The 26327-nt window shown below is 31.1% G+C and overlaps 2 protein-coding genes across 4 annotated transcripts in view; both read right to left on the bottom strand.

Moving 5' to 3' along the window:
- Positions 1 to 724: 724 nt before the first annotated feature.
- On the bottom strand, positions 725 to 16926 carry LOC124359171 (putative serine protease K12H4.7). 2 transcript variants are annotated; one of them, XM_046811688.1, is made up of 10 exons: positions 16785 to 16926; positions 13372 to 13572; positions 11555 to 11736; positions 7931 to 8166; positions 7221 to 7356; positions 5610 to 5780; positions 4098 to 4222; positions 2791 to 2923; positions 1822 to 1991; positions 725 to 996 (listed from the first exon to the last, which is right to left on the bottom strand). In XM_046811688.1, the coding sequence occupies exons 2-10, from the start codon at positions 13564 to 13566 to the stop codon at positions 884 to 886; spliced, it is 1461 nt and encodes a 486-aa protein (XP_046667644.1). In that variant the 5' UTR covers positions 13567 to 13572; positions 16785 to 16926; the 3' UTR covers positions 725 to 883. The 2 variants fall into 2 exon arrangements, with proteins under 2 accessions (XP_046667644.1, XP_046667642.1); XM_046811686.1 differs by lacking the exon at positions 16785 to 16926 and adding an exon at positions 15745 to 15892.
- Positions 16927 to 25372: 8446 nt separating this feature from the next.
- LOC124359170 (cilia- and flagella-associated protein 206) overlaps positions 25373 to 26327 on the bottom strand; it is a 36527-nt gene continuing 35572 nt past the window's right edge. For both annotated transcript variants that reach the window (XM_046811685.1, XM_046811684.1), the window contains exon 13: positions 25373 to 25691. In XM_046811685.1, the coding sequence (XP_046667641.1) occupies positions 25431 to 25691 (261 nt within the window). In that variant the 3' untranslated portion in view covers positions 25373 to 25430. The remainder of the gene's footprint in view (positions 25692 to 26327) is intronic.

Genomic DNA, 26327 nt, shown 5'->3' with positions numbered 1-26327 from the left:
TATATGCTTTCAATCAAATTAGAGATGTTCTTCAAAATTACTTGAAATCATTTAAACAATCAGATAAATCTCTAAAAGTTAATAAAAATGACTGAAATTATAAAATTAATTAATAAAACTACATTAAAATCTCTTGTTACAATTTATTTTCAGCCATTTTGAATTTAGAATCTGAATGAGAATTTTTAGAACCAAATCAATTTTAAAAAATAAATCCAAAATTTAGACCTTTTAATATTATTGAAATTTGTTCCAATCTTAATTTTGAAAATCAGTCAGAACATTCTCATTTAAATAAAGAATCTGCAATTTAATATACTTTCTTCTTTCCAAATGTTGCTTTTGGATGAGGAACCAAATTAAATCCAAACAATTAATTAATAAATTAATAAATATAAACTTATTTGTTGTGTCTCTGAATCAATAAAAATCTGCAAAGTTTGCAACCACTCTTCCTTCTTAGATTAATGCCTGCCACCAACAAGGTAGATGTAACATGTTGTTGTTTGACTCTGGTAACTTCTTATAAGGTTACAGTAGTCTACTATTCTAATATATAACATATTTCGTAGTAGTATTCAGGATCCTAATCCAAGCTGAATGTATTCACATTCATAAAATTTCTAATGTGGCAAGCACAAGATAAATAATTCCATATTTATCTACTTATCATAATCTATAATATTTAAATTTGTATAAGAATAAAAGTAAATTAAATTAAACATTGTGTTAAAATAACTTTATTCTTTTAAAATTGGGTTATTTATTTCAGAGTTTTCCTATTTTAAACAATAAACATGTATAATAATTACTTAACCTTAAAAAGAAGATATATATACACATTCATTAAGATAAAACCCTACAATACTGTAACATTTTCAAATTAGCTTTCATGAAGCCAATGACCAATGAGTTTCCCAACTTTTTTCCGTGCAGCTTTGAGAGCAGGTGGGTCTGTAGGCAAAGGAGGATTCATGTTTGCGCAGTGAGCAGTGCCTGGAACCGACAAATCATAAACTTTATTAACAATTTATTATTTATATTTACTCATGTATTATGTCTAATCAATGACTATAGTCATATTTAATTTCAAACATTTTCACTTTCATGAATGGAAAATTTGCTAGTTTATATGTGGAAGAGGACCTTATGATAATCGTGTTTTCAAATGAAGCAAGCCAATCATTCTCAAAAGTCCACATTCTTCTACACATTGGGATCTTTTAAACAATTTTAAATTAACATTTTCCTCAATGTACTAATAGATCAAAGTTGTTCTATCATGGAAAAAGGTATTTAACATAATTTGGTAGTTAAGTAGAAGGATGCTGTTTTACTGGTGGCCATCTTGAATTTAGTCCAACAAGAACAAGGCTAGATTTCAAAATCATTTACAGTCTTAATTTTTGTCAAAGAGTTATGGGGCACATCTCATTTTAAATATTTAGTTATACTCACATAATCCCTATTCAGTTGTTGGTTATTCAAAAAATCAAACTTGTTTAAATTTATTGTTTAAATAAGTAAACCCTTTACAGTAGAAACTAAACTAAAATAGCCTGTAGATTTGTAGAGTCACCTACCATATTTCATAAGTAATAATAAAAGCTAATAAGTATTGGATGTTCAGTATTGTTCTTATAAGATTAAATTTAAGATGACCACGAATTCAGCTGAGTCTTGTCATTAATTTTGGGTCGAAACATTAAAATTGATTAACTTTTTTACACCATTACTGTTAATAATTTTTGTTGTCTTTTAAAAATGAGTAATGAAATAATACGTAATTGTTGCACTTGATCTTCAGATAGCACATCATACCATTGATAAGGATAGCAGTTGCGCCAGAGACCGCAGTGGAAGTTATCCCAAGTGCATGCCAAGGGTCGATTGTACCATGGACATAGACTACTTTGGTGGCTTGTAGATCCAAGCCTCCATATATGGCATTTGTACGATAGGCACCATCATAAATTTCCTTGTCTGTAAATCTGTAGTAAAACAAGGGTGTAAATTGCTACTAAAATTAATTTATGGGGGAAAAATTAGAAAGAATGTAAATAATAACATTATTTACTTAAATACAGTTCTGACTTAATCTTTCTCAGTTATGAATTTTCTTCAGAAGGTCCCATATTCGAATAATACTAATTTGAAGCACGGATTTACAAAGCCCATCATGCTACAGCGATTTGTTTACACTTTTGCATTATATAGTCAAAGTATGACTCATAATTTTTAACCAAGAAGATGAAACTAAAGCCTTTAATTTGTATGATAACAATGTGAAGAAAGACTGTGAGCGTAGCTAACGCATGTAGCTAATACAAGTTAATGGTTCTACAAAATATTTTTCAAGAAAGTACACTAAAGTAATTTCATTCATGGTTTTTTAATTAATCATATCTATAGTTCATAATTCACAATTCTTTAAATGTATGTAAGAGTAATTCATAATTCTGTAAGAATTCATAGTTATGACTGGAATGACATGGTTCTGTAGAACTGTGACTTTGAAGGGAACGTATACTTGGCAGAGAATATAGAGAAAGACATAAGACATATGTGTCTGGTATAACATTTGGTTTAGCAAGTTTTAGTGGTATCAAGACAGATTCTGTTCAACGTCTAAAGATAGAAAATACATGCTCTCCAAGTATCTGAACGATGATACCAACACAAAAATTGGCCTTACAGTGTATTATTCAACAAATATCATTGCTGTTGAGGATAATAATTTATAACATTGAGTGGTAACATTAATGTTTAAGAACAATAATGGTGTCTTACTTGTCTCCAAAGATTTCAGAACACTGCTGCAAAAAGAATGGTATTGGAAAATCATTAGAGAAAAATTCCTTCTTTGATTCAGAGGTTTGATAGTACCCAAATTCTGTACAAGTTTGGTAAACCCAAGTCCTATCTGAAAAGAGTATCAACAGTCATCATTACTTATATTTTTTATCTATATAACCTGGAAACATGTTATTGGCTATTGTGTAAGTAGAGGAACTGAAGATACACATGAAACAGGTGGTTCACTTCTCCTGGCCTTCTGCCAGAGAGTTATGGGACAAAATGTATGTTGTAAATTTACTACTGGACATAGTACAAATTTGCATTTACACTTGCAAAATTTCAACAAAAATTGGTTCATGGGAAATGTGATAACCCTCAGAGTCGGAGTGTCACCCAATATCTTGGTTTGTCATATGTGGAGAAATTTGTACTTGTAGAAAAATCTGTTTTCTTAGCTATTCCCATGTAAAATCACTTTTTAAATATGATATGACAGTATTTTTTCATAGGAAAAGCCTTTAAATTCACTTTAATGCTATTTAAAGTATATTGTCTCTAACATGTAGTCTTGGAGCAGTCCATTATCTGCTAGTTTGGTGAATTTTGTAGAAAGTAGACATTAAAACAGATATTTTAGTAAAATTTTGTCTAAATTGGACAATTTTAATAATTGGAGGGGGTTATAGTTTTATATGACTGCTTACATACTTGTACAGTTTCGTTTTTGTGAACTAGTACACAAAATCCCCACACCCTTTGTCATATTGCTTGAAAGTGTTTTCTGAGCCCCTAAATTAAACTGAACGGATACAATTTATTTTATTTTCCAGAAACTAGTCATTGAATCACATGTGGTAAAGATTGAACATATTTTATAATAGGGGGATCGTGGTAGCCTTCTAGAGGGGAGAGTCGGGAATAAAATTTACATTGTATTTTCAGTATTGAGTATAAGAACACATCTGCAAAATGAAAAAAAAATGGTTTGTGGAAAATGAGCTAACTCTTAGAGCCTGGGGGTCACAAAAGTAAGTTTTAAACATTACCAACTGTATTCGCTGAAATCTGTGAATATTACTGATTTTCAGAACATGCTATGCATGATTTGCAGTATTGTAGTAATATTAGAATAGTAATACTGGTGTGGTCTTGTAGAAATATTACTGCAACCAACAATTTTTTAGGTAGTAAATAATCTCTAAAAGTTCATAATTTATAATTTTAAAATGGTTTACACATTACAGATAAATAACAGTAACTTTCTATTTTAAGTTTGAAATACATTACACAATACTTACCTCCAGAGCTAACACTTTGTGATGTCCAATTTGTCTCCTTCAACTGTTCAATCATTTTATTGTATTTGTAGTCAACACATGTTTCTCCAAACAAATTTAGTAAAATCTTATTGACAAAAGCATACCTGTTAAAAATATTTTCATTATATATACATCACAGATATTTCAATGATGATTAAAAAAATAATGAGAGAACAGCTTCTTTTCTGTTAGGAAAGACCTCTTAACTGGAAAAAGGAATCTGGTATTTATTATAATCATTTGTAAATGATGGAAAGATTGTGCTATTGGAAGAGCTTCTTGGATTTCAAAATCTAGTGATGGGATAGTGTTGACCATAAAAAGAGCACTTTTCCTATATACAGACTGGATACTGGAACTGAATCTCAATAGAGTAAAATAGTTACTACACTCCTGTCCTTAAGGTAATCCATGACAGTTTGAAAGGAGGATTATACTTAACAAATTTTGTAACTGTATTTCATTGCTGGAACTACCAGCTATAAATTTCAGACAGTGCAGAAAAGAGACAAAATCCTTCTCGTGCACACCGGATCCCAGGGGAAGGTTTTTGGAAGTTATGAGCATATTGTGCATAATAATAAAATTGTTTAAACGCATAATGAAAAATCCAAGTTAGCCATATTTAATTAGATTGTGTTTTTTAAGGGACATCAATATTATATTTTAGCACTATTCTGCTAGTTCTAAGGGGTCAGTACAAACCTATGTATGTAATAGAATAAAATAAATACAAAGTACAGTACAAGATAAACAGTACTCTTAAAAAATGTAACATTCACAGGTAAGATTTGATTCTATATTACCACAAAAAATGAGAAAGACTCATATTTTCAGCCACCAGCTCCCTTGCTATAGTGTGTGTGTGTATGTGTGTTCTACTTTGTTGTATTATCATTGTATTGGTTATTTATATACATATATGAATGTTGTAACAATAACAATCATTTTATTGACATAACAACATTAAGTTGAGCCACCAATGTTGATTTTGTAATAGAGACATTTTAAAATATAAAATTTAGAGGTGTTTTCTTACTAATATCTTAATACTAAAAAATAAATTTAATTAAGTACAACCTTGGAGATGTCCAAATAATTTTAGTTAAGAAATGTTTAAATTTGTATTTGTATCATTTTATTCTTAAATTGTAAATTTATTTATTTAGAGAATGTTATGATCCATGAATTTTTCCACTATGTATAATGACCTGGACAACAATTGTTTCAATTTTCTTTTGAACTTTGACATGGCAATATCGTTTATTGTAAGAATATGTTTAATCACATAAGATAACTGTGATTAGTTTACAATCACTTATACAGCTCCTTAATAGTTCTGTTTGCATTAATTATTTCAGTATTTTAATGGATATGTTAGTATTCAAGGTTGGTTCAATTTCCCAAAAGGTTGGTGTGGAAACTAAACAACCTGTTATAAACTATGATTACTCTAAAACTATGTTTGCATATTCCCAATAGAGTTGTTACCTCATGAGGGGACTGCCTATGGTCTTGTTTGTCATGATATCACATAATGTATTTATACTGTAAGGCAATCCTTCATTGTTGTACTGAACTATAACTGCAAAGTTATCAGCCAATGATTCCAGCAAGTTCCACACATCATTCTGGTCTGTTGTGTCTATGGGATCACACAGCCTGAAAAGAATGAATTATATAAATTAATAACAACATGTAGCAAGTACTTTGAAAATATCTGTGCTTATACACCAAGTTTACAAAAACCTATAGATTGAATTAGCTTTAATGTAAGAGAAGTACATCATCTTCACCAGTTTTTACTTGTATAACACACTAAAAAAGAAAATAAGGTAATTTTTATATATTTTTGTAACATGTATAGTATACATATTTTAAATAAATTATAATTAACCAGTTATAGGAACTTCTTGATCCTATCAGTTTCTCCATTAGCATTGAAGAAGAAAAAGCATGATAGAACTTTAAAAAGGATGATACAACGAATGCATCTGTACACATAAATATAAGTTTAAAATATATTTAATTTTAAAAAATATATTGCGGAGATAGCCTTTTAGAGTACATATTACTGTATAACTATCAATCTAATACACTTGAAAGAATTCCTTCTGACTACTGGCACGTACAATGTTTTAAAACTATATTGTTATGTAATACCTTACCTTATGATTGAGTCAACACTTTGATAAGCTTATTTAAAATTACTACAAATTTAACAAGTTATCTTTAGTTTTAATATGGTATTAGTTAAAGGCAACTGGATGGAAGGAAATCCTGACTTAAGCTTCACAGAACTGACTGAAAAAAAAACAACTATTCATAGTCTTAGGCATTGATTGTAAAATTTCAAATCCTCTTTTTCCATCAGCCTGGAAGAAGTACTACAATATTTACAACTCAATTCTATTGCAGCTAGGGACTTGCTTCAAGTCCTGCTGCAGTTCGCTAGCAATGCTAATCTTCATCATTCAAGATTTATATAACAGACAAGAAACTCAAAAATCACTCAATGCAGTCCTCGATGCACAACAAGAACACCAGCGATCCACTGCTAAAATATCAAATTTCACTGATTCACAACCGTACAGTATATGGCAAAGCACAAGAGCTTTTAACACTAAATCCTCACCTTACTCTATTAAACTAAAAAAATAGCAAAACAACTGAAGAATTCATGTATGCTGCAATGTATGAATAAGGACACTCTGGAAGCTATTCCATTTTCAACCCACTTATCAAAGGCAGTGAAATTTGTATATAATAAAAAGTATATTATTATTTATTCATAAAGATATTTGATTTTCACTAAAGCAAATATCTCTCTTAGGTTATGATTACTACACAAAGCAAGACAGTCTAGAGTACTAATATTTTCTTGTGCCTCTAATGGCTAATTATGTAGTAAATTAAAACTGAATTGAAATCTTGAAGGAACAAGTAACTTAGTATAAAATTATAATTTGAATAAATATAATATCAATATAATTTTGTTCAACTGTGCATTGAGAGTGTGAAACCAATACACACACAAACAAATACTTTTTATTATATTTATTATATCTGATTCTGATTCTGACTTCTGATATAGTTACTAACTTGAATAAATGTTCAATAGTTTTCTGTCCAGATTTCTTTTTCAGCAGTTGGTTAACTCTTCTGTTTGCCATTTCAACAGCTTTAACACAGGATTGTCCGCAAGTTCCTAAGGAGTTTCTGACGACGTCCATGTACTCTGAAAAAAAGTTTTATCTAACTATACTTATGGATATATATATTCTTTCCATACTCTCCAAAGTTTTCCAAGAGGATTGAATTTATAAAACTGATCCACTCCTCTTATGTAAATACATCTGGGAAAAGAAGCTTGTTTGTCACCTTTCCAGTGTCATTTTAGGGAGTTTAGAGAATTTAGTTTTATTGAATCAGGTACAACATTTACTTAGATTAGTATATAATTTAAGTGAATGCATCATCAATAAATCTCAATCAGCTTTTCAGTTTAATTAATGAAAGTAATTAGCATTTACCTGTTTTTAAAAATAAGATTAAGCCTGTTTCTTCACCAAGACATAAATGTGTATTTCCAAGTTACTATTTATTTGCAAGTTTACTACTTTTATAATGAAGAACTGCTTTAGGATAATATTGATGTAGTAGTGCTTGGAAAGTTGAAAGATTCTGAGTAGTAAAAATTAATTACAAATAAATTCTATTCAAATTTATCAAAAATTTAGTGAAATTTTCTAATTTATCCACTAAACATTTTATAAAATTATAAACATAATAATAAATATTGTAAAAATTACCAAAGAAATCGACTTTAGCCAAAACAGGCCCACTAGCAGACATAGCACCATGTATGAGATGCGGATACTTCAGTCTTACCCAGGCAGCCAGATTACCGGCATATGAACCTCCAAACACAATCCACTTGGTGTCCGATGTCAAGTTGTACTGAACATTCATACCTTCCACAAAGTAAGCAATGTCAGCCAATGCTTGTTCACTGGTGAGGTAAATCAGATTTTCTGTACTTGCATCACTAGAACAACAGAAACCAAAGTTAATTTTATAATAAAAGTAGTTTTATATTTGTCGAGTAAGATGAATATAATAAGAAGATAAAGCATTTTGTTCCAGTTTAGCCGCTGGAAGCTGAGTACATGTGATAATTTGGCTGAAATCCTTCCTGTCAGTGAGGTGGCACTGTATAAAGGTTGTATGATGATGTCATGAACTCGGATTGGTTACATGTTCTTTGTGGAGTACCTCAGGGTTCAATTTTTTATTCCTATTCTCTTCATGTTGTGTGAATGACGCTTACTGTATAGATAAAGGTATTTTTGTACCATCCATATCTTGTTCTAGTATAAGTAGCCCACATTGGAACTGAAAACTTGGTATTTCTACACAACACTCCCTAACTCAAGAGATGAATCTAAGTAATAACAGGTACAAACACAAACACAAAGATGCAAGCAAGGATTGTGGTGAATAAATATACAACCAAGTAATTTTGAAGCCTTGTTGCAAATAAAGTTAATGAACAAGTCAAAACTAAAATTAGATGACAATATCTCTTTAATATCCCTGATAGCAAGCTTCATCTTTGGAGTTTTATTATTTAATGTAGTATAGTAAGGTAACAATGTACCCGGTAAGAAAATAACAACTTCACATTTTTGTGCATTCATTTTCATAGAATTAGACTTATACTGTTGCTCAATTTTAGAGAGACAGTTGAATATATTTACAGTACTGTTTATCTTAAATGACAGAATACACTTTGGTATCTAATATAAGCAAATAGAAGGCATTCTACATTGTTACTAACATGTACTAACATAGTAGTTCGTAAAAACATGTATTAAAAATGGTCCCAAGTGAGATCACTATAGGACTCTAGAGTAAAGGATCTAGAAATTCCTGCTCCAAATTCTACTCTACTGACCCATGATGTAGGAGTTTAGCGAACTAAGGAAAACTCCATGCCATAGTTTTGGAATTTGAAGAGTAAAAGTTCTTAGTTTATGCTGTAAGATGGCTTTGTAATCTTTTTTTCTACCAAGATAAATATGCTGTACTCATTCAAAGAAGTTCTTAAACAAACTTTAAGTGTCTATATAAAAAATCTTGAATACTTCATAGAGTATATTGGATAACATTAGTCTATAACTTTGAACATTAGATTTGCCTGTAGATTTATGAACATGTATAATATAAGTGGACTAGGATGTCAGGAAATAACACATCCTTCAAAAGTTTGTCAAAGAGTTCAGAGGCAAACATCAGAATGTCCACTGTAGTTATCTCTGGTACCTTAGCACCTAGATTTAGAATTGGTGTTTTGTAAAATTTCTGAGACAGTTGTTACACTTAAACTTAGCTATAAACTGATAAATATATAAATCTACTCAAAAATAATTCTTTATTTCAATAATCAAGAAGTTGCTGCCTAAAGAGAGTAGTTGCGATAGCCAAGGCTAGTTGCCGTGGTGATCATGTCGTTGCTCCTGCAACCACTTACTCACTCAGTTAACTTGACCACTAGTGGTATCACTTTGTTGAACACAAATATCAATACAACACTGTTAGTTTTTTCATTTACTTTTTGAAGAAGCTTAATTTTATGATTTTTAATGGTTGGATAAAAAGCTGTGGCCACAAAAGATCTACGATCTGGATTTAGAATAAAGGCCTTTTCCTGAAAAGTTTAGGTATTTTTCAGAAAAGACCTTATTCAGAAATACTGCTAAGAACAGTAATTATCTTAGAAAGTGCTTTGTAAAATATATAATATCTTATCTTATATAACACTTAGAGCTGTAAAATTATTTGTATATTCACTAATATTATTGTTCGTTGGGCATTAATAAATACTTTTGATCTAAGGATTCTAAAATTTGCTTCTTTACAAATTAGTAAGATGATAAAAACCATTTTGACGATTCATTAAAAGAGAAAATCATTTAAATTGATAAATGTACAGCTATTGAGATGGAAATGCCAATTTTGTATCTATCTGGTTAGTGCAAATATACCTTTAAAACCTAACAATTCACTTGAAAGTCCTCAAAAACCTAGAGTTTTAAGATCATACTTCAAAATCCCAGTCTGGTATCTACATAGCAGTTAAACACATTTTGAACATTGTTCAAAAACCCCTGTTGGAATTAGATACTTACCCTACTCCAAAATGTCTGAAGTTGTTCTATGCACTACCAATGTTGATATTTCTTGGGGTGAAAATAGAATGGCAGAAAATTAATACGTATATAGGGATTCCATCATGTCCAACTTTCTTATGAGGGTACAAGAATGCCAGCTTGCAATTCACATCTTCACACATTAACTCACAAGATGACGGAATGTATGTGTTTTCAGTGCCTTAGCTGAGCCATATCAATGTTTTGGAAAGTGTATACCAAGGCAAGAAGTCAGTAAAGTAGTAGACTTCATCCAAATATGCTTGATAGGTTTGTTGAATTGGACACTACTTGACAGGCCAGAGACAATTCGAGCAGCTCACTTAACATGGCCTTAGCTACCTGAGTAGACTAATATGACAGTGAGTATTTGTTGGAATGCAATTATGCATTTAAAGATGACTTTCTACAACAGCAAATAATTGTTTCTGAGCAGTGTTCATTCAAAACAATGTGTGTTATGGGACGTTGAAAGCCAATGTGACTGTATTAAACACATTAGATAAGATTGCTACGCTATAGTAACAAAATACATAGAATTTTTAATTATGAAGTGCTTATCTAAAACTCATCCCTGAGAACATTTTAAAATATCATTTCTTGTTTCTTGTATGATTATGAGAAACCCACTGTTTACATCACAGGTACTGATTGAAAAAAAAACAGCATTTTATAAAGCCTACAGAATTCCTTCCCATTGCACAAATGATGATTTACCCACCAAGCTGGAAAAGGCATTTTACTGTGTGAGAACAACATCCAGATTGTTGGGTTCAGTGTTGGACTGGATGTTTTATAGTATGTAGGTTAAATAAAATTAGTTATGCCTAATATTTACAGTGTTGCTGGTTATTATCAATAATAATCTATTCAGCAAAACATATAAATGAATTGAGTTTTCAATATAAAATTTCCAAAATGTTTATAAACTTTAAGATTCAATTACAAAATTTGTAAACTGTGTTTCTTAAGTTTGTCTTAAAATTAATACCACTTAGAAATGAGTATCTCAATCCAAACACTTTTATATAATAAATATTTTAAGCACTAGGTTTCCTACTAGTGCACTTGCAGATTCTAAATATAATAAAACATAAAGAAGCTGACTCGCAGTGAAAGTAGTAAGTTGTGAATATAGATCAGGTAAAGTCTAATTAAATGTCACTTTTATAACTGAAGCAATTTAAGTTATCCATGTTTGTGATTTTTGCTCTACCGTACTACCTTGTTGGATGACTCTTCCCATAGTAGCGATGCTCTATTTGAAACATGAGTGCACCATACTGCTTAGCGTAGTTGACCATGTTACTGTTTATTAGATCAGAGCTATACACTGGTCCCTCCCCTCCTAGCATGATAAACACTGGCCCTCCTTCTGTGAAGTATTCTGTCTCCACTTGGTACCTCTAGAACACAGATATAGAATAAATGACAATACATTCACTGCATCATCTTGGTGAATGGACTTTTGGAAGAAATTATGTTGGTCATCAGCATCGTAGTACAAACCTCTTTTGCAGGATTAGATAGTTTCTATACTAATGTAACACATTGAATGTGATACACAGGCACTCAAAGATTTTGGCTCAGAGCCTTTCAGAGGTAGACATAATAGACTTGTGCAAAAGCTACTTTTGGAAAGTTGAGATTTCTTTTGCCAATGTTTGTTGAAAATTAGTTACCTCTCTAACTTTCAATGTCCCTAGTTTTATACTTAGCAGGCTTTAAAGATTGTAGAAATTACTAGTATGAACTATCACTACACCCAGTTGTTATTAAGGTGTTATACCTATTCTTAGTAAGTTGAGAGGCAAATTACATAGTTCCAGAAAATCCTAATATTGGAGAGTATCTGTTTATTACGTACCATACAAAAGAGAAAGTACACTAAAGCACTTCACAATTCAATGGATGGATATGAACTCTAGAAGATTCTTTACCACTGGTCTCAACTTCATAGAGGGACTTTGCCTACCTTGAAACCTGAATGAGGATTATTATGTTCAGCTCACTTATTTTTTGTGTGATATGTCTGATGAAGATAACCTTGCTACTGAAAGGCCACACAAAATAAGAAGTTATTAGTATTGGTTGGTGTGTTCTCAATGTAATAAAGAATAGCCAATACAAGCTCCATCTTCAACATAGCTTACTTATGTTCAAATTTACCATCTCCCAACAAGAATACAAATGATAACAGGAAGACATTTGGAAGCCCAATGCCAAGTTGGTTACTAGTGTCAGAGACTGCCTCATGTCAGTGAAAGGTACAACCTTAAAATAGGTCATGACAAATGCCATGATTCTGTGTAGAACATGATAGAATATAAAAGAATAATAGTGGCTGTAACATTATCTGATGATGATTGGACTGTATAACAGTTATTTTATACTGAAACAGAAGCTTTAAGTATTATGGAATATGACATTTTACCTATATCATATATATTATAATTATGAATATATATATATATATATACATATATATATATATATATATATATATATATATATATATATATTCATAATTAATATCTATAGCATTCTTTATTTAGACTAGTGACGTAATTATCAGCTGTTGCTAGTGATGTCATTACAGCTGTTGCTAGTGACATCATTGCCAGCTGTTGCCAAGAGAAGGTTAACGACAACGATAGGAACAATGGCCATGAAAATGCAAATATTGGCTCAAAATGTTTTCATAAACAAAGAAATCTTTAAAAACTTAGGTCTCAGAAATATCTTGCAGAATATATGAATCAACAAGAAATTATGATTATGGATGGTGACTTGAAGTTTGAATTTTCTATCATTCAAAACTATAGGTCCACCAACATGTCCCATATTTTGGATGTGTAACTCAGAGGTAAGTATCCAATACTTCGGTCAGTGATGATGAGTCAGACTATCCTTACTGTAATAAAGCAATACAGATAATATTAATATTATTATTGCTATGATCTGTCATGATTACATACTATTGAGTAACATACATATATTATATACCTTACATACTTCATAAATAAGCAGTACACACTGACCTGCTGCCATGTTTGGTTGTTTGTGGGATCAAAATGATCCAATAGTTGAGTAAACCACTCATCAGATGGGTTTGAAACATCACTGTATAGAGGAGGAAATCTCAACAGGCCTAGCTTACTTTTCCTTCTCAGACCATCTGTACCGAAGGATCCAAACATAACAAGAAGTAGGCATCCTATCTGCACCCAGGCCATGATCAACTGAATTAACAATTAGCAAATGATATAAAACACACAAAATTGGTTTAATTACAAATCATTTTTATCCTAAATTTAGACATGATCAATCAATATTCCAAAGTTGCAAAATATGTTAATAACTATATGTGTTTAAATTAACATATAGCCTCTCTGGAAAAACTGTTTGTGCTCTACAAGAATTTGCTATGATTAGCTGAAGCATAATTCCTTAACACATTTTTAAGCATAGAAGATGAGTTAGCTTTTAGGCACTTACGTCTATTTTTAGGGGTATGTCAATTATAGTTAAAATTTCACCAATATTTTTTATTTTATTTAGACCATACTGAGATATAATTCACAAAAAACCAATTTTTGCTAATTAAATAATTACTTATTCAGCCTACAAGATTATTAAAATAGCCAATTACAGCTTGATTACAAATTTTTTCATAGGTGGAAATTTTGAGATTTTATCCTATTTATTCTACCCTATGCTTTGTTTTTCATATTATTTGATACATGGATATGCATAGTTCCCTGTCCTTACAGTAACTTGTTCTAAATTTTTGTTCTTTTACTCCTTTTGGGTCTGTATGGATTTTTTTGAATTTGAGAAGACAAATTTAGATTATTTATTACATGAGTACTCATTAACTGGGTAATTCTAAGCAATATATGGGTCAACCTCGATTTTTCTCATATTACAATATAATGTTCCAATAGTCAATTAGAAAAGGAAATGACTAGAATTTCTTGCCGGAAAGCAGTTATAGGGAGCAGGCAACTCATATTACAATATAATGTTCCAATAGTCAATTAGAAAAGAAAATGACTAGAATTTCTTGCTGGAAAGCAGTTATAGTGAGCAGCCAACCGCGAGAATAACCTATTAGTGATCAGGGGCACTGACGTCATCTGGGCTTCAAATTTGGAACTACACGAGTTATTTTTTTTCTAAAAGAGCAAGCAGCGCGAAGCGCTGCTCAGCGGGCAAGCATCGTGCGTGATCTTCGTATATACTGAACTGATTGAGGCGAAAGGAATGACACAGATTCCTTTACCACATTTTTACGGAGATTTTGTATTGGGCAGATTATATTGGTTTACTTTGCTTTCCAGCATGTAATTATGTGTTTAAAATTGTTTTACATACATTACCTACATTATATTGTAAAATGTAATAACAATTTATCAGAAATTTTTAATAAAAAAAAGGATCACGCACGATGCCTGCCCGCTGCGCAGCGCTTCGCGCTGCTTGCTCTTTTAGGAAAAAAATTAACTCGAGTAGTTCCAAATTTGAAGCCCAGATCACGTCAGTGCCCCTGATCACTAATAGGTAACTCTAAGCAATATATGACCGTCTGGCGGTTGCCTACTCCCTATAACTGCTTTCCGGCAAGAAATTCTAGTCATTTCCTTTTCTAATTGACTATTGGAACATTATATTGTAATATGAGAAAAATCGAGGTTGACCCATATATTGCTTAGAATTACCATTAACTGATATGAGATAGATTTTTGGGAATATGTACCATTTTTAATCTTTATATGACTTTCTTTATTATTTATTATGTGATTACGCTCAGGTGTCACCTGGTTAGTGCAAATAATTGACTATCTTTTGATTTTCAAAAGATTTGTGTAAATTTTCTTCCAATATTGTTCTGAGGATATTTTGTAATTGTATGAACACTTTTTATTTATACATGGTTATGCTCGACTAAATGTAAACACAATTTGTGGCAATAGCCATTATGTTTTCTACTTTATGTCACTCACATTTATAATATTTTCTTCTACAATGTTGCATTGGAATCTGTTACTTGTAGGGTAACGTTTTTTGATTATTTATTATTTGTATATTGTATAGTTTATACTTTAATATTAACTTGCTTATAATCTTGAACTCTTTTTTTTTGTTGGAGGAACGTTTTTATTCAACCGTGGAAATGGATGTAAAAGATTCAGCCACACTAGAGTCAAATATTCTTTTGCAAAATAAAACAAATTTATTCTATGTGTTACTTTTTAACTATAGTGTGCAAATGATTTATACAAGATTTAATAAGTTCTATAAATTATTCAAAAACTATTTTAACACCTATTGTTCAAAGTACACTCAATCATAAAATATGTTATTTGACTTTGTACTTTACAGAGATATATATGATTTTCAGATTGTCTTACCTTAAGTTTTCTGTCTGAATAATATTATAGTGGTTATACAACAGATCACATCATCTGATCTCAGTTTTTTTCATTGAGTTTATAAGTAGATCTTCAGACATTTTTTGAGTTCACTAAAGTGCCTGTCAGTCACAAAGAATGTCAAACCTATCTAATCAAATACAAAAGTGCTAATCTAATAAACAATAGTGTTTTTAGAATCATTGACTTAACTTTTATGGATTATTATTTCTAAAGAGTCAATTTGGTTGAATCTATGATCACAGTTTCATTCCAATATCACTACAAGACTTCTTTGAATGATCTGTGAGAGTAGATTATACTGTACTTGTAAAGTACTCCATTCCTACTAACCTAATTGTAAATTTAGCAGGATTTTTAATTATATGCTGTATCTCATATCTGTTCACCAATACATGTGACTCTATTGCTAAATAAAGATATAAGACCCAATCAGAAATTTTACAGCCAAAACAAATGTTAAAGAATGACTGTAACAATAAATTATAAGTTACATTTTTGGAAAATTCCAAGTTAAGGACTGTATGTTGTGACAGGCATGTTCTTTTCTTTTCATAGCCATGCCTGATTTGTCTCTAAGATTCAAAGGTGTGCCCAGGAGAATGTAGAATATTAGTATCTATGAAAAATTTTATATAGCTAGGTTTAAGAATATGATTTATTACTAGGATATAATTTTAACTGCCATTAACATCTTTAAGATGTATAGTTTATAATTGATAAATACAAATTAATAATTATACTACATAGAGAGAGATAAAGACAAATTATTAGATCAAAAATTGATTTAAGCATTTTAGATTAGTATAAACAAAATATTTGACAAATTTGTTATTTTCATATAGATATACTTCCTCTGGTTCTGAATAAGTATTGTATTCCATTTTAAATCTTCAGAAAAAGACCTATAATTTTTTTTTCATTTGTTTATTGCAATACCTAGTTAAAACAATTCAATAAGCTTACTTTTACTTTATTGTCACCTTGGCTTTAAGTACACTTTTTTCACAATTACTTACATATTCTGTATGTATATTATGTTTAGCTTATTCTCTGACCATGGTAAAACCAGGCTATCACCAATTCTTTGAAAATTCTTCAATTATTACTCTTAGAGGACAATATGCTCTGTCATGCACAAAGAAGAATTCGCAGTTTGGAAACCACTCATGTACTTGAGATAACTCTCACATGTCAAGATTTTATCTTGTCACCTGAAAATAAATATCAAGTTATTGTTCTAATCATCAAATGTCCAAAAATTTAGACTTTTCCTTACTCCTGGATGTTTTGGCCATTGCAGGTTTTTTCCAGGTACATAATTTGAGAGTTCTTCACTGTAAAATGTTCTTCTAATTATTGTTCTAGTGTGAAATGTGATTCCATATGCCCTTAACTCTTCAGTAAGCTGTTTTTAATATGCCTCATATAACTAAAAAATATGTAAGTTTTCTTTTCATTTTATTTTTACATTTTTTGTATAATCTAAATGTTCTAATAAATTTCGAATCATACCCCATTTCCCTTAAAATACTGTGTTTTAAATGTATTTATTGATGTTTTGAAATATGCATAATCTTGTGGCTAATTTAAACTGGTAGTTATCTATTTTTCTTGTAAAAGAAATCTTATTTGGGGAATCTAATTTCCTGTCCACATTTTTAGAAACTGCTATAGCATTTGGTATGTCAAAAAGCAATTAAAGATATATAGGACACGCCTAACATTTGAAACATTGTTTGAAACAAAACATAATAAACAGCTAATAAAGACATGTACTTTCCAAAGCAACAATTTTGTAAGCAGTAAGTAATATACCCCAAAAACATCTAGTTTTTTTCCGTTTGGACTGTACTAAAAATTTTGAGTTACTAAGGAATTATCTAGGAATTAAGTACCTACTGAATTGACTGTAAACACTTCAGAAAACATTTTTGGTGTTTCACATATGAAATACAATATGAGTACTTGAAAAAAATTTCTTGTAATTACATGTTCAGGAAAACAACAATAACAATGGAAAATGTTAATTGAATAATAGATTGTATACATACTTCATATTCATGATCATAGCTACAGCCTTAAATCTGTATTTACTTATTTGTTAAGAAAAGTAATTGCGTCATATAGATTAGTAAAAACATTGTCAATATAAGCTTGAGTTATATATAAGCTTTGAGTTAACTGTCCAATTCTCAACAGTTTTTAAACTTTTATATGTATAAAAAGCTAGCTATGAACAGCTTCACATGCAATTTAAAAAATATAAATCCAAGTAATTCTTAGTAAAAGCACTTATAACATAATATGGTGGAGCTCTATAATCTTTTTCATACATAAGTAGCCATACATCAGGTACATATTATTCCACTGTTCATGATTAAGAGGATTAGATGTTAAGCGAAATTGTGATGGACTCTTATATTAGGTTTTGTGCATGTAGGAGCTTTTTTGTTTTGAATAATTCTATTTCTGATGACACAGTTAACTTTGCCTTGTTGCTCTGAGCAAGAAAATATATGCATAAATATAAATTTAATGTTGGCCTCGGAAACCTACTAAGGTCAAAAATCATCTAGTTTTGGCCCTTGTAATGTATTTCTAGTCTAAGATATTTTCATAGTGCCATAGTTGAGTGATTTTTGTGTCTTAAAGAAGAAAAGGTATATACACACAATATGTAAGGACTAAAAGGTATCTATTGGCCAAAAAGTGTACACTTTTGGTTGATTAAATTCACTTCTAGTATTTTATATATATACAGGGTGAATATAAAGTCAGGACCCCCCCTCTATTTTTTTCTATAGGTAATATAAGGAGATATCCTTTGGGTAGTGGTGCAATATGGAAAGGAAGTTTCATTTTATGATATTGAAAATTTTTTTTGTCCCTCAAAAATGCTAAATTTTGGGGGCAACCCAAAAATTTCAAATGTAAACCCCTATCAAGTGACCCCTCATTTTAAAGAGCATGAAAAAACTTAAATAGTGGTGAAAACCAGAGATCGCTATCTCTTTTCCAACAACATAGCCAATAAAAATTGTAATTAAGTCTTAACACCTAAATTTATTTTGTTTGAGTACAGTTTCCGTCTGCGTGGAAACAGGTTTCTTGGTTGTTTGTGTTCTCAATGAGTGAGGCATGCAATGGACGAAGAATCCAATATTAGAAAGTAAACTGATAAGGAGTTTATTGTCAATGAGTGACTGGGCTTTCCCGGTTCGAAGTACAGTTAGTACAAACTAGTCCATTCCTTGTTTCAATCTTGTGAGAACAGGTAAGCAGTATGAGTCAGCTGATGCATTATTATTTATAATAGACAGTAGAGCTGACACCAACAGCTGATCATGCTGTTGGAACTTTGTCACTTTCGTATCTTTATTATTATTAAACATAGTTACGACAATGAGAGTTAGTGCATTAAATAGAGGGCGTTTTAAATAGTATAATTGCAAAATATTGTACTCAGTTTTCATAAAAATGTCAGTTGGAACGTTGTCAAGCCAAGGTAGCGAGTAGTTATTATCTTAGTAGATCATTATTATCCAGTGGTATTGTGTGGTTACTATTCCGTGAAGTATTTTGAGAAGGTTTTATGTGTTTTAGTGTTATTACAATAATTTATTTAGATGCACTTTCGCATTGTAAGTTTTAAATAATATTATCTAATTAATACTAATTACGAGTATAAATGGCACGTAGTCACGAAGACAAAGTAGAAATGATATTTACTTTCAGGATTTTGAATGAAAATTATCATGAGGCAGAAAGGCGGTTTAATTTGGCACACCTGATAGACCTGTGACAAGGAAATACTTAAGAACTTTAGTAAATAAATTCTGAGAATTTCGTTCCATCAGAGATGCCCCACGCTCAGGTCGGCCTCCTTTAGGCGGTGACAAACAGTTTGAAATTGTTGCACAATTTGTTGAAGATCCGCAGCAGTCCACCAGATTAGTAGCAAATCTTTGTGATGTTTCCCAAATGTCTGTGGTAAAGTTACTGAAAAAAATAAATTTCACGCCTATAAAATTAAGCTTATCCATGAGTTAAACGAAGACGATCCAGACCGTCGTCTACAATTTTGTGAAGAAATGGAAGCACTAATTTCTGCTCATCCATTGTTTGTTCGAAACGCTGTGTTTAGTGATGAATTGCAGTTTTTTCGTCAATGGAGATGTGAACAAACACAACTGCAGGTACTGGGACACAGAAAATCCCCATGTTTTCCGTGAATCTCACACCCAGTACCCAGAAAAAGTTAATGTTTGGGCCAGGATTTTTGGGAATCACATTATAGGACCATTTTTTATTAATGGAAATCTCAATGGTCAACTGTATTTGGAAATGTTACAAGAATCAATTTTTCCTGCAATAAATACTGTTATTAGGGAGAATCAACATGAATTTGAAGAAGAAATCGTTCATTTCCAGCAAGATGGTCCCCCATCACATTATCATCGTGCTGTACGACATTTCCTGGGAACTCAGCTACGTGGTCAGTGGATTGGTAGGCGTGGTGTAATAGAATGGCCTGCACGGTCTCCGGACCTTACAGCCGTGGACTTTTTTCTATGGGGTCACATAAAATCCGCAATTTACAAAACACCAGTAGCAAACCTTGAAGATTTAAGAAACAGGATTATTAATTCTTGCAACCAAGTACCACCTCAGACTTTCCAAAACGTCAGAGAGGCGTTCACCCTACGCTAATCTCACTGCCAAATAGTAGGGGGGCTTCAGTTTGAACATTTGATTTGACTCCGTGACGTGGTGAGTTATTAAAATTGTTTTGGTAATACTGGCTATTATTTCAGATTAGGAAAGAGATAGCAATCTCTGGTTTTCACCAATATTTAAGTTTTTTCATGGTCTTTAAAATGAGGGGTCACTTGATAGGGGTTTACATTTGAAATTTTTGGGTTGCCCCCAAAATTTCGCATTTTTGGGGGACAAAAAAAATTTTCAATATCATAAAATGAAACTTCCTATCCATACTGCACCACTACCCAAAGGTTATCTTCTTATATTACCTATAGAAAAAAATAGAGGGGGGGTCCTGACTTTATATTCACCCTGTATATATATATATATATATATATATATATATATATATATATACAGTTAAAATTGCCTTGCTGTCTTGATGAAGAAAATATACAAATAAACACTGAATGCATAATCAGAGAGAATGCATAATGTTGTTTTTTCTGTGTTTAGGCATCTTGTTGTCTCAAAACCTACTTTGATCAAAAAGTGTCTACTTTTGATTTAAGATATTTCCAGCACCATAGTTAGGTTTGTCTTGTTATTTCAATGAAGAAGAGAATCATGAATCAAGAATTTTATTGTCATTAAAAACATGGCAATAAGCAAAGTCAAAAACAGTTTTATAAAAATATAAATAAAATCATACATAGATTAAAAATACAAGTAAACGATACAATTAAAATCTGAATGTACTAATATCGCAGGCCAATAAATCACTGATAGAATAAAATACATTATTGCTTTTAATCAATTTGAAAGAATGAGTTTGAATCTATCAAGGTTTACAGACCAGGCCATTTTTAGTAGCTTATTAAAAAGTTTTATTTTCATAAACACATGGATTTTTTGATTTTTCTAGCTTCATGGAAATACAATTAATCATATAGCTTCTTCTAGTATTATTTGTGTGATTTTCATTTCTAATTTGAAAGTTATTTAAGTTTTCTTTAACACTAATTAAGATACATACTTACGTATGGCTGAGAAGCGTAACACGGTCAAAAATTATCTTTTCCAGCCCTTTAAATTCACTTCCTGTCAAATTTGTATTTATCATGCCACAATTGAGTATATCTTCTCGCCCTGATCAAGAAAATATAGACATAATGTTCGTATTACAAACCTACTTCGGTCAAAATATGTCTACGTCTGGTTGTTTTATCGAGTTTCGTTCTAAAATATTTAGACAGAAACTCGATAAAATATTTGCTTTGTTAAAATATTTTGTGTTTGCTTTGTTTTTCAATGAAGAAAATATAAATTTATACATAGGACTGAGAAGCCTACTTCGGTAAAAGAATATTTATTTCCAGTACAAGGGAGATATCTTCATTAAGTTCATGCAACAATTTAAATAATCATTTATAATAGATTTTTTTGTTTTAAGTGTAAAAAAAAAGTGTAAAAGACATTAAATAAGTATTGTTGTTTTCAGTACATAGTTTAGGAAATAATGGTTCATTGAGACATATTAATGCTTATTCTTCTGATTTTCCATAAGCTGTATCACCACTGTAAAAACCATATTAATGTCAAGGAAGCCAACCAGTTTCGAGTACCTACTATTTCACAGATTTGTTCATTAAGGTAGTTTAATGAACAAAGGTAGTTTAATATATGACACTGCTAATATAGTGATACAAATGTATTAGATGATTTAATTAATCACTGGTACAATCTGGAATACACATTAGATAGTAACTGTAAATAGCTAAGATGATATATGCTTTACACTACTGATCAAGCACTGTATACTTAATATTCTCAAAAATTTAAATGTAAAGACACTATGTTTGAGTCTCTTTGATGAACTTAAGTGGAAACTGTCCGCTGTTTAATGTCAGTTAAATTTGAATTATAAAACACAAATATCTTTATTTTTACTAATTGCAAAGTATTCAGAGATTTTTTCAACATATAAACCTTTCTCGGACTTTGAGTATTATAAAGAATTACCCGAATTGGTCCAGTCGTTCTCAAAATCAGTGCTTAGCAAAACATTTGGTTTCTCATTTTTATTTATCTTTATATATATATATTTCTTGTGTTCGTGTGTATGTGACTGAACTCCTCCTAAACGACTGGACCGATTTTGATGAAATATTTTTTGTTTTCAATGGAATTCAAAAGTGGTTTAGATTCACAATTTGGTCCACTGGAAAATGTTTATTGAATTAATTTTTCATTTGTAATTAATTAGTTGTTGATTTTCGAATGTTTTACATTGGATCCGGCAGATTGCGCTACGGCACATAATACATACTGAACTGATAACAGCTGTTAATACTGTCAGCTGAAGTTCGTCAAAGACGCAGAAACATTTAATATTTAGAAAATTATTATTATGAAGTGCTTGATCAGTAGCGTAATGTAGATTGCATAGAAGAAGTTATTGCCTAATTTTCAGTTAGATTGCACCAATGGTCAATAAACTATATAATGTAATGAAAATACTATTAAACGCTGTTATAAAATACCTCATTGCACAAAGCCGTGAGTATTTGCACATAAGGTAATCGAATTTGGTTAGATCGAAGGTAAATGAAAAGAGCCGAGAGAAGACGCTTTATGGTCAAAATTGGTTTTCTTTGATACATTTTCTTCATCGGATCACAAGGCAAACTCCACAATAATACTAGAAATGTATTAGACAGAAAACTAATTTTAACATACCGAATTTGATTCTTTATAACCTAATTAGTTTATCGAGGTTCATCTCTATAAATTAATTGTACTGAATAACTTATCAAAGCATAAACCACGAAAGATAGAGGCAGGAAATATGGTACATACCTTCACAATGCGCCCAAGAGGCTCACAACTATCAATTATCTCAGGAATGTTTAGAATATGATAGGTGTACTGGTTTTCAACAGGAAATTGCGTGCGAAGCCGCGGGCAACTGCTAGTAAGATATAAAATGGTTAGATAAAATCAAGGTTATACCATATTTTTTATTTACATTAACATGTGAAATTATACTGCTGAAATCCACATAAAAGAAAAATGACCGTGTGATGATTAGCAAATTAATTTTGTCCAGATTTTACAATGGTTTAAAACATACCTATTTGAAATAAAGAGTCTAGGGATAAGACAAATAAATTGCATATTGGATGAAAACAAAGTTTATGTACATGGATGCTGCTGATTCAAGTAAAAAAATTCTACCATGTCATACACAGGATGGTCTAGAAGTCAGTCTCTTAGGTTCTTCTTCAGGCTGTTGCCCTTGAGACATCTCAGCAGTTTTGGAAGAGAATTGTGGAGTTTGCACCCAATGTATGATGGCTTATTTTTATACAATGCTGTGTAATTAAGAAGTGAAATGTATTATGGTGCATGTCTAGTATTGTGTGTACACAGCAGTGAAGCATCTGATAGTTAACTCCAGTTCATCAATGTACAGAACAGCAGCTAACATGTAGAGTGATATGACTTTCAGTGTCCTTCTGATAGATTACTACAAATTACTCTCTGCTATTAGATGAAGATCTGTCAGTAACCTTATGACTCTTTTGATGGACGAAATTTCATTATAAGTTACTTTTATTAGTTCCTCCTCAGACTACTAGTCTATATCTAAGATGGGATTCTACATATATGAGTATTAGACTGTCTTTGCTGCCTTTACATCACTAATCGACTTGATTCTTCTCACAATATAAATCCCTTACTTTATTGGTTAGATTATTGTATTTCGATAGGGGCACAGGCAAGAAGATTAAATACAGTTATAAAATAAAATGTCTCTGCCACACTTTGGCTTTGTTCATATCTACAACCATAGATCCAATTTTGCGACTGTCCAACCATTCAACTTATGAAATAGCTCATAATCTTGTTAGCAGTGGTACCGTGCGGCTTAAACTAACACACATGTTATACCGCACCAGACTAAAATCTGGAATCTTCCACAAACCGTAGAAATATTTCCATTTGTTTTCTCCTAGAAATAGCACCACCATCATTTTAAACAAGACACTCTGTCGTTATAAATGCAACACCGATTGTCAAACCTTAATAATTATTTATGGTTACATCCTTGAACTTGGTATGTTCAATACGTATGTAAACGGAGAATGAGGTAGTGCTAGGTAAAAATTTAACTTGCCTCTCAAAAGACTTGAAAATCTTCTAGCTTCTGCAAGGGAACAATCTACTACTAATATGTTGTTCAGCATTAACGTGATATATTTATATTTTTGGGAAATACTTGTGCTTATTCACACTACCCAATATGTTATGAGGTTTAGTTTTCCTTTTGAATGAATATCTAAGTTATAATATCTTTAATAAAATTAGGAATTTATTTTTTACTTTCTTAACACTGTGATATGGTACAATCAAATAATGCATTGTCAACAACAGAACAAAATTAATTTCCTAATAAAAACAAGATAATTGATATAATAAACTAGAATAATTCTTATATACTGTTTGCCATGTCTCCTGAGCTATGGTTTGAAATTGATATTAAAGTTAAATCTTTTTCAGACTTTCACTCCCTATTTATCAATCTATTACAAAACAAGATTTTTGAATGAAACATTTTATATTTCCACTAAATAATAAGGATACAGAAACTGTGTCGCCTTTTCATACATAATAGTTCCTACTCTTATAAGCAAATGCCCTTGGAGGAAATAAGTCAGTACATAAATCGGTGGAAAAAAAGTTATGTAATTGGTATTCTTTAAATATGCATTGTATTGAGAGTTGGAAAACATGTTCAACAAGCCAACTCCAATTAAAAAATGAACTAACCCACGTGTTGTAAGTAAATTTACATAACCCAAAAGATGACTTTTTAGGTTTTAGATAACATACACACTAGGAAAAATTAAGAAATTATTTTTTTATAGACATCACAAAAATCATTTATTGGTCAACATCTATGAATAATCAATGGACGTTTTTTCAGTTCCTGTACACTTGGGCAAGTAGCTCCAGAGATTGTTGGCCATAAACTGGTCCCGCAGCCAGTTACCTCGCAGGCCAACGATGTAGCTGCGGAGAGTGGCAGTGTTGGTAGCACTGTGCTGCATCACCTGCATACCAGCGCTCCTGGTAGGAGTAGCTTGCACACCGATATGCAAGCGCTTGGTGCTCTCTATTGTCTGGGTGCTGTGAGTTACAGACTTACATATGTCTGCCTGCAATATTTATCAGATGTTAGCAAGCACACTGACTGTAATGATTGCATAATCAAGCACACTAACTGTAATGATTGCATAATTTCAGAAGTTGATTGTATTGGAAATGGAGAATTGCTTAGATTTTAAAACATAGTTACAAGTTGTACAATTTCTTTTTAAACAATTCTTTTTTGAATCTGAAAACTTTTTGGGATCAGTAGAATGTGCCCTTTAGATAAGACTAATATTCATACTTCCTTCAAGAAATTAAGTTTCATTACAAGAACCAGAATTTACTGGTTAGTAAACTCTGAGGTTAGTTTTTTGAAGTGGTGATTTGGTCGAAATATACAACACAATTTGATTCTTGTATAAAATCACTGTGTAAAACAGGGTGATCCACTTTTGCTTATTTATTTTGGTTCAAAATTTCAGTTATTGTTATGAATGTAAACCATTATAAATAAATAGGCTGATGTTATTGGTTAGTGGATGTTAAAAACAATAACCTGATAAATTGTGAATAATTTCCTGAGCAGGACGTGTTTTAGTAATTGTCTTTTTAAAATAAACAAAAATTCTCTCATATGTTTAACTTTGGAAGTCCTGGGAAGAGAATCCTATGGTTGGATGTATTTCAAATCCACAAAAGGC

Source organism: Homalodisca vitripennis, chromosome 4, assembly GCF_021130785.1.
Source record: "Homalodisca vitripennis isolate AUS2020 chromosome 4, UT_GWSS_2.1, whole genome shotgun sequence".
In the NCBI taxonomy this organism is placed as follows: Eukaryota; Metazoa; Arthropoda; class Insecta; order Hemiptera; family Cicadellidae; genus Homalodisca; species Homalodisca vitripennis.
This window is presented reverse-complemented; position numbering and strand designations above follow the sequence as displayed.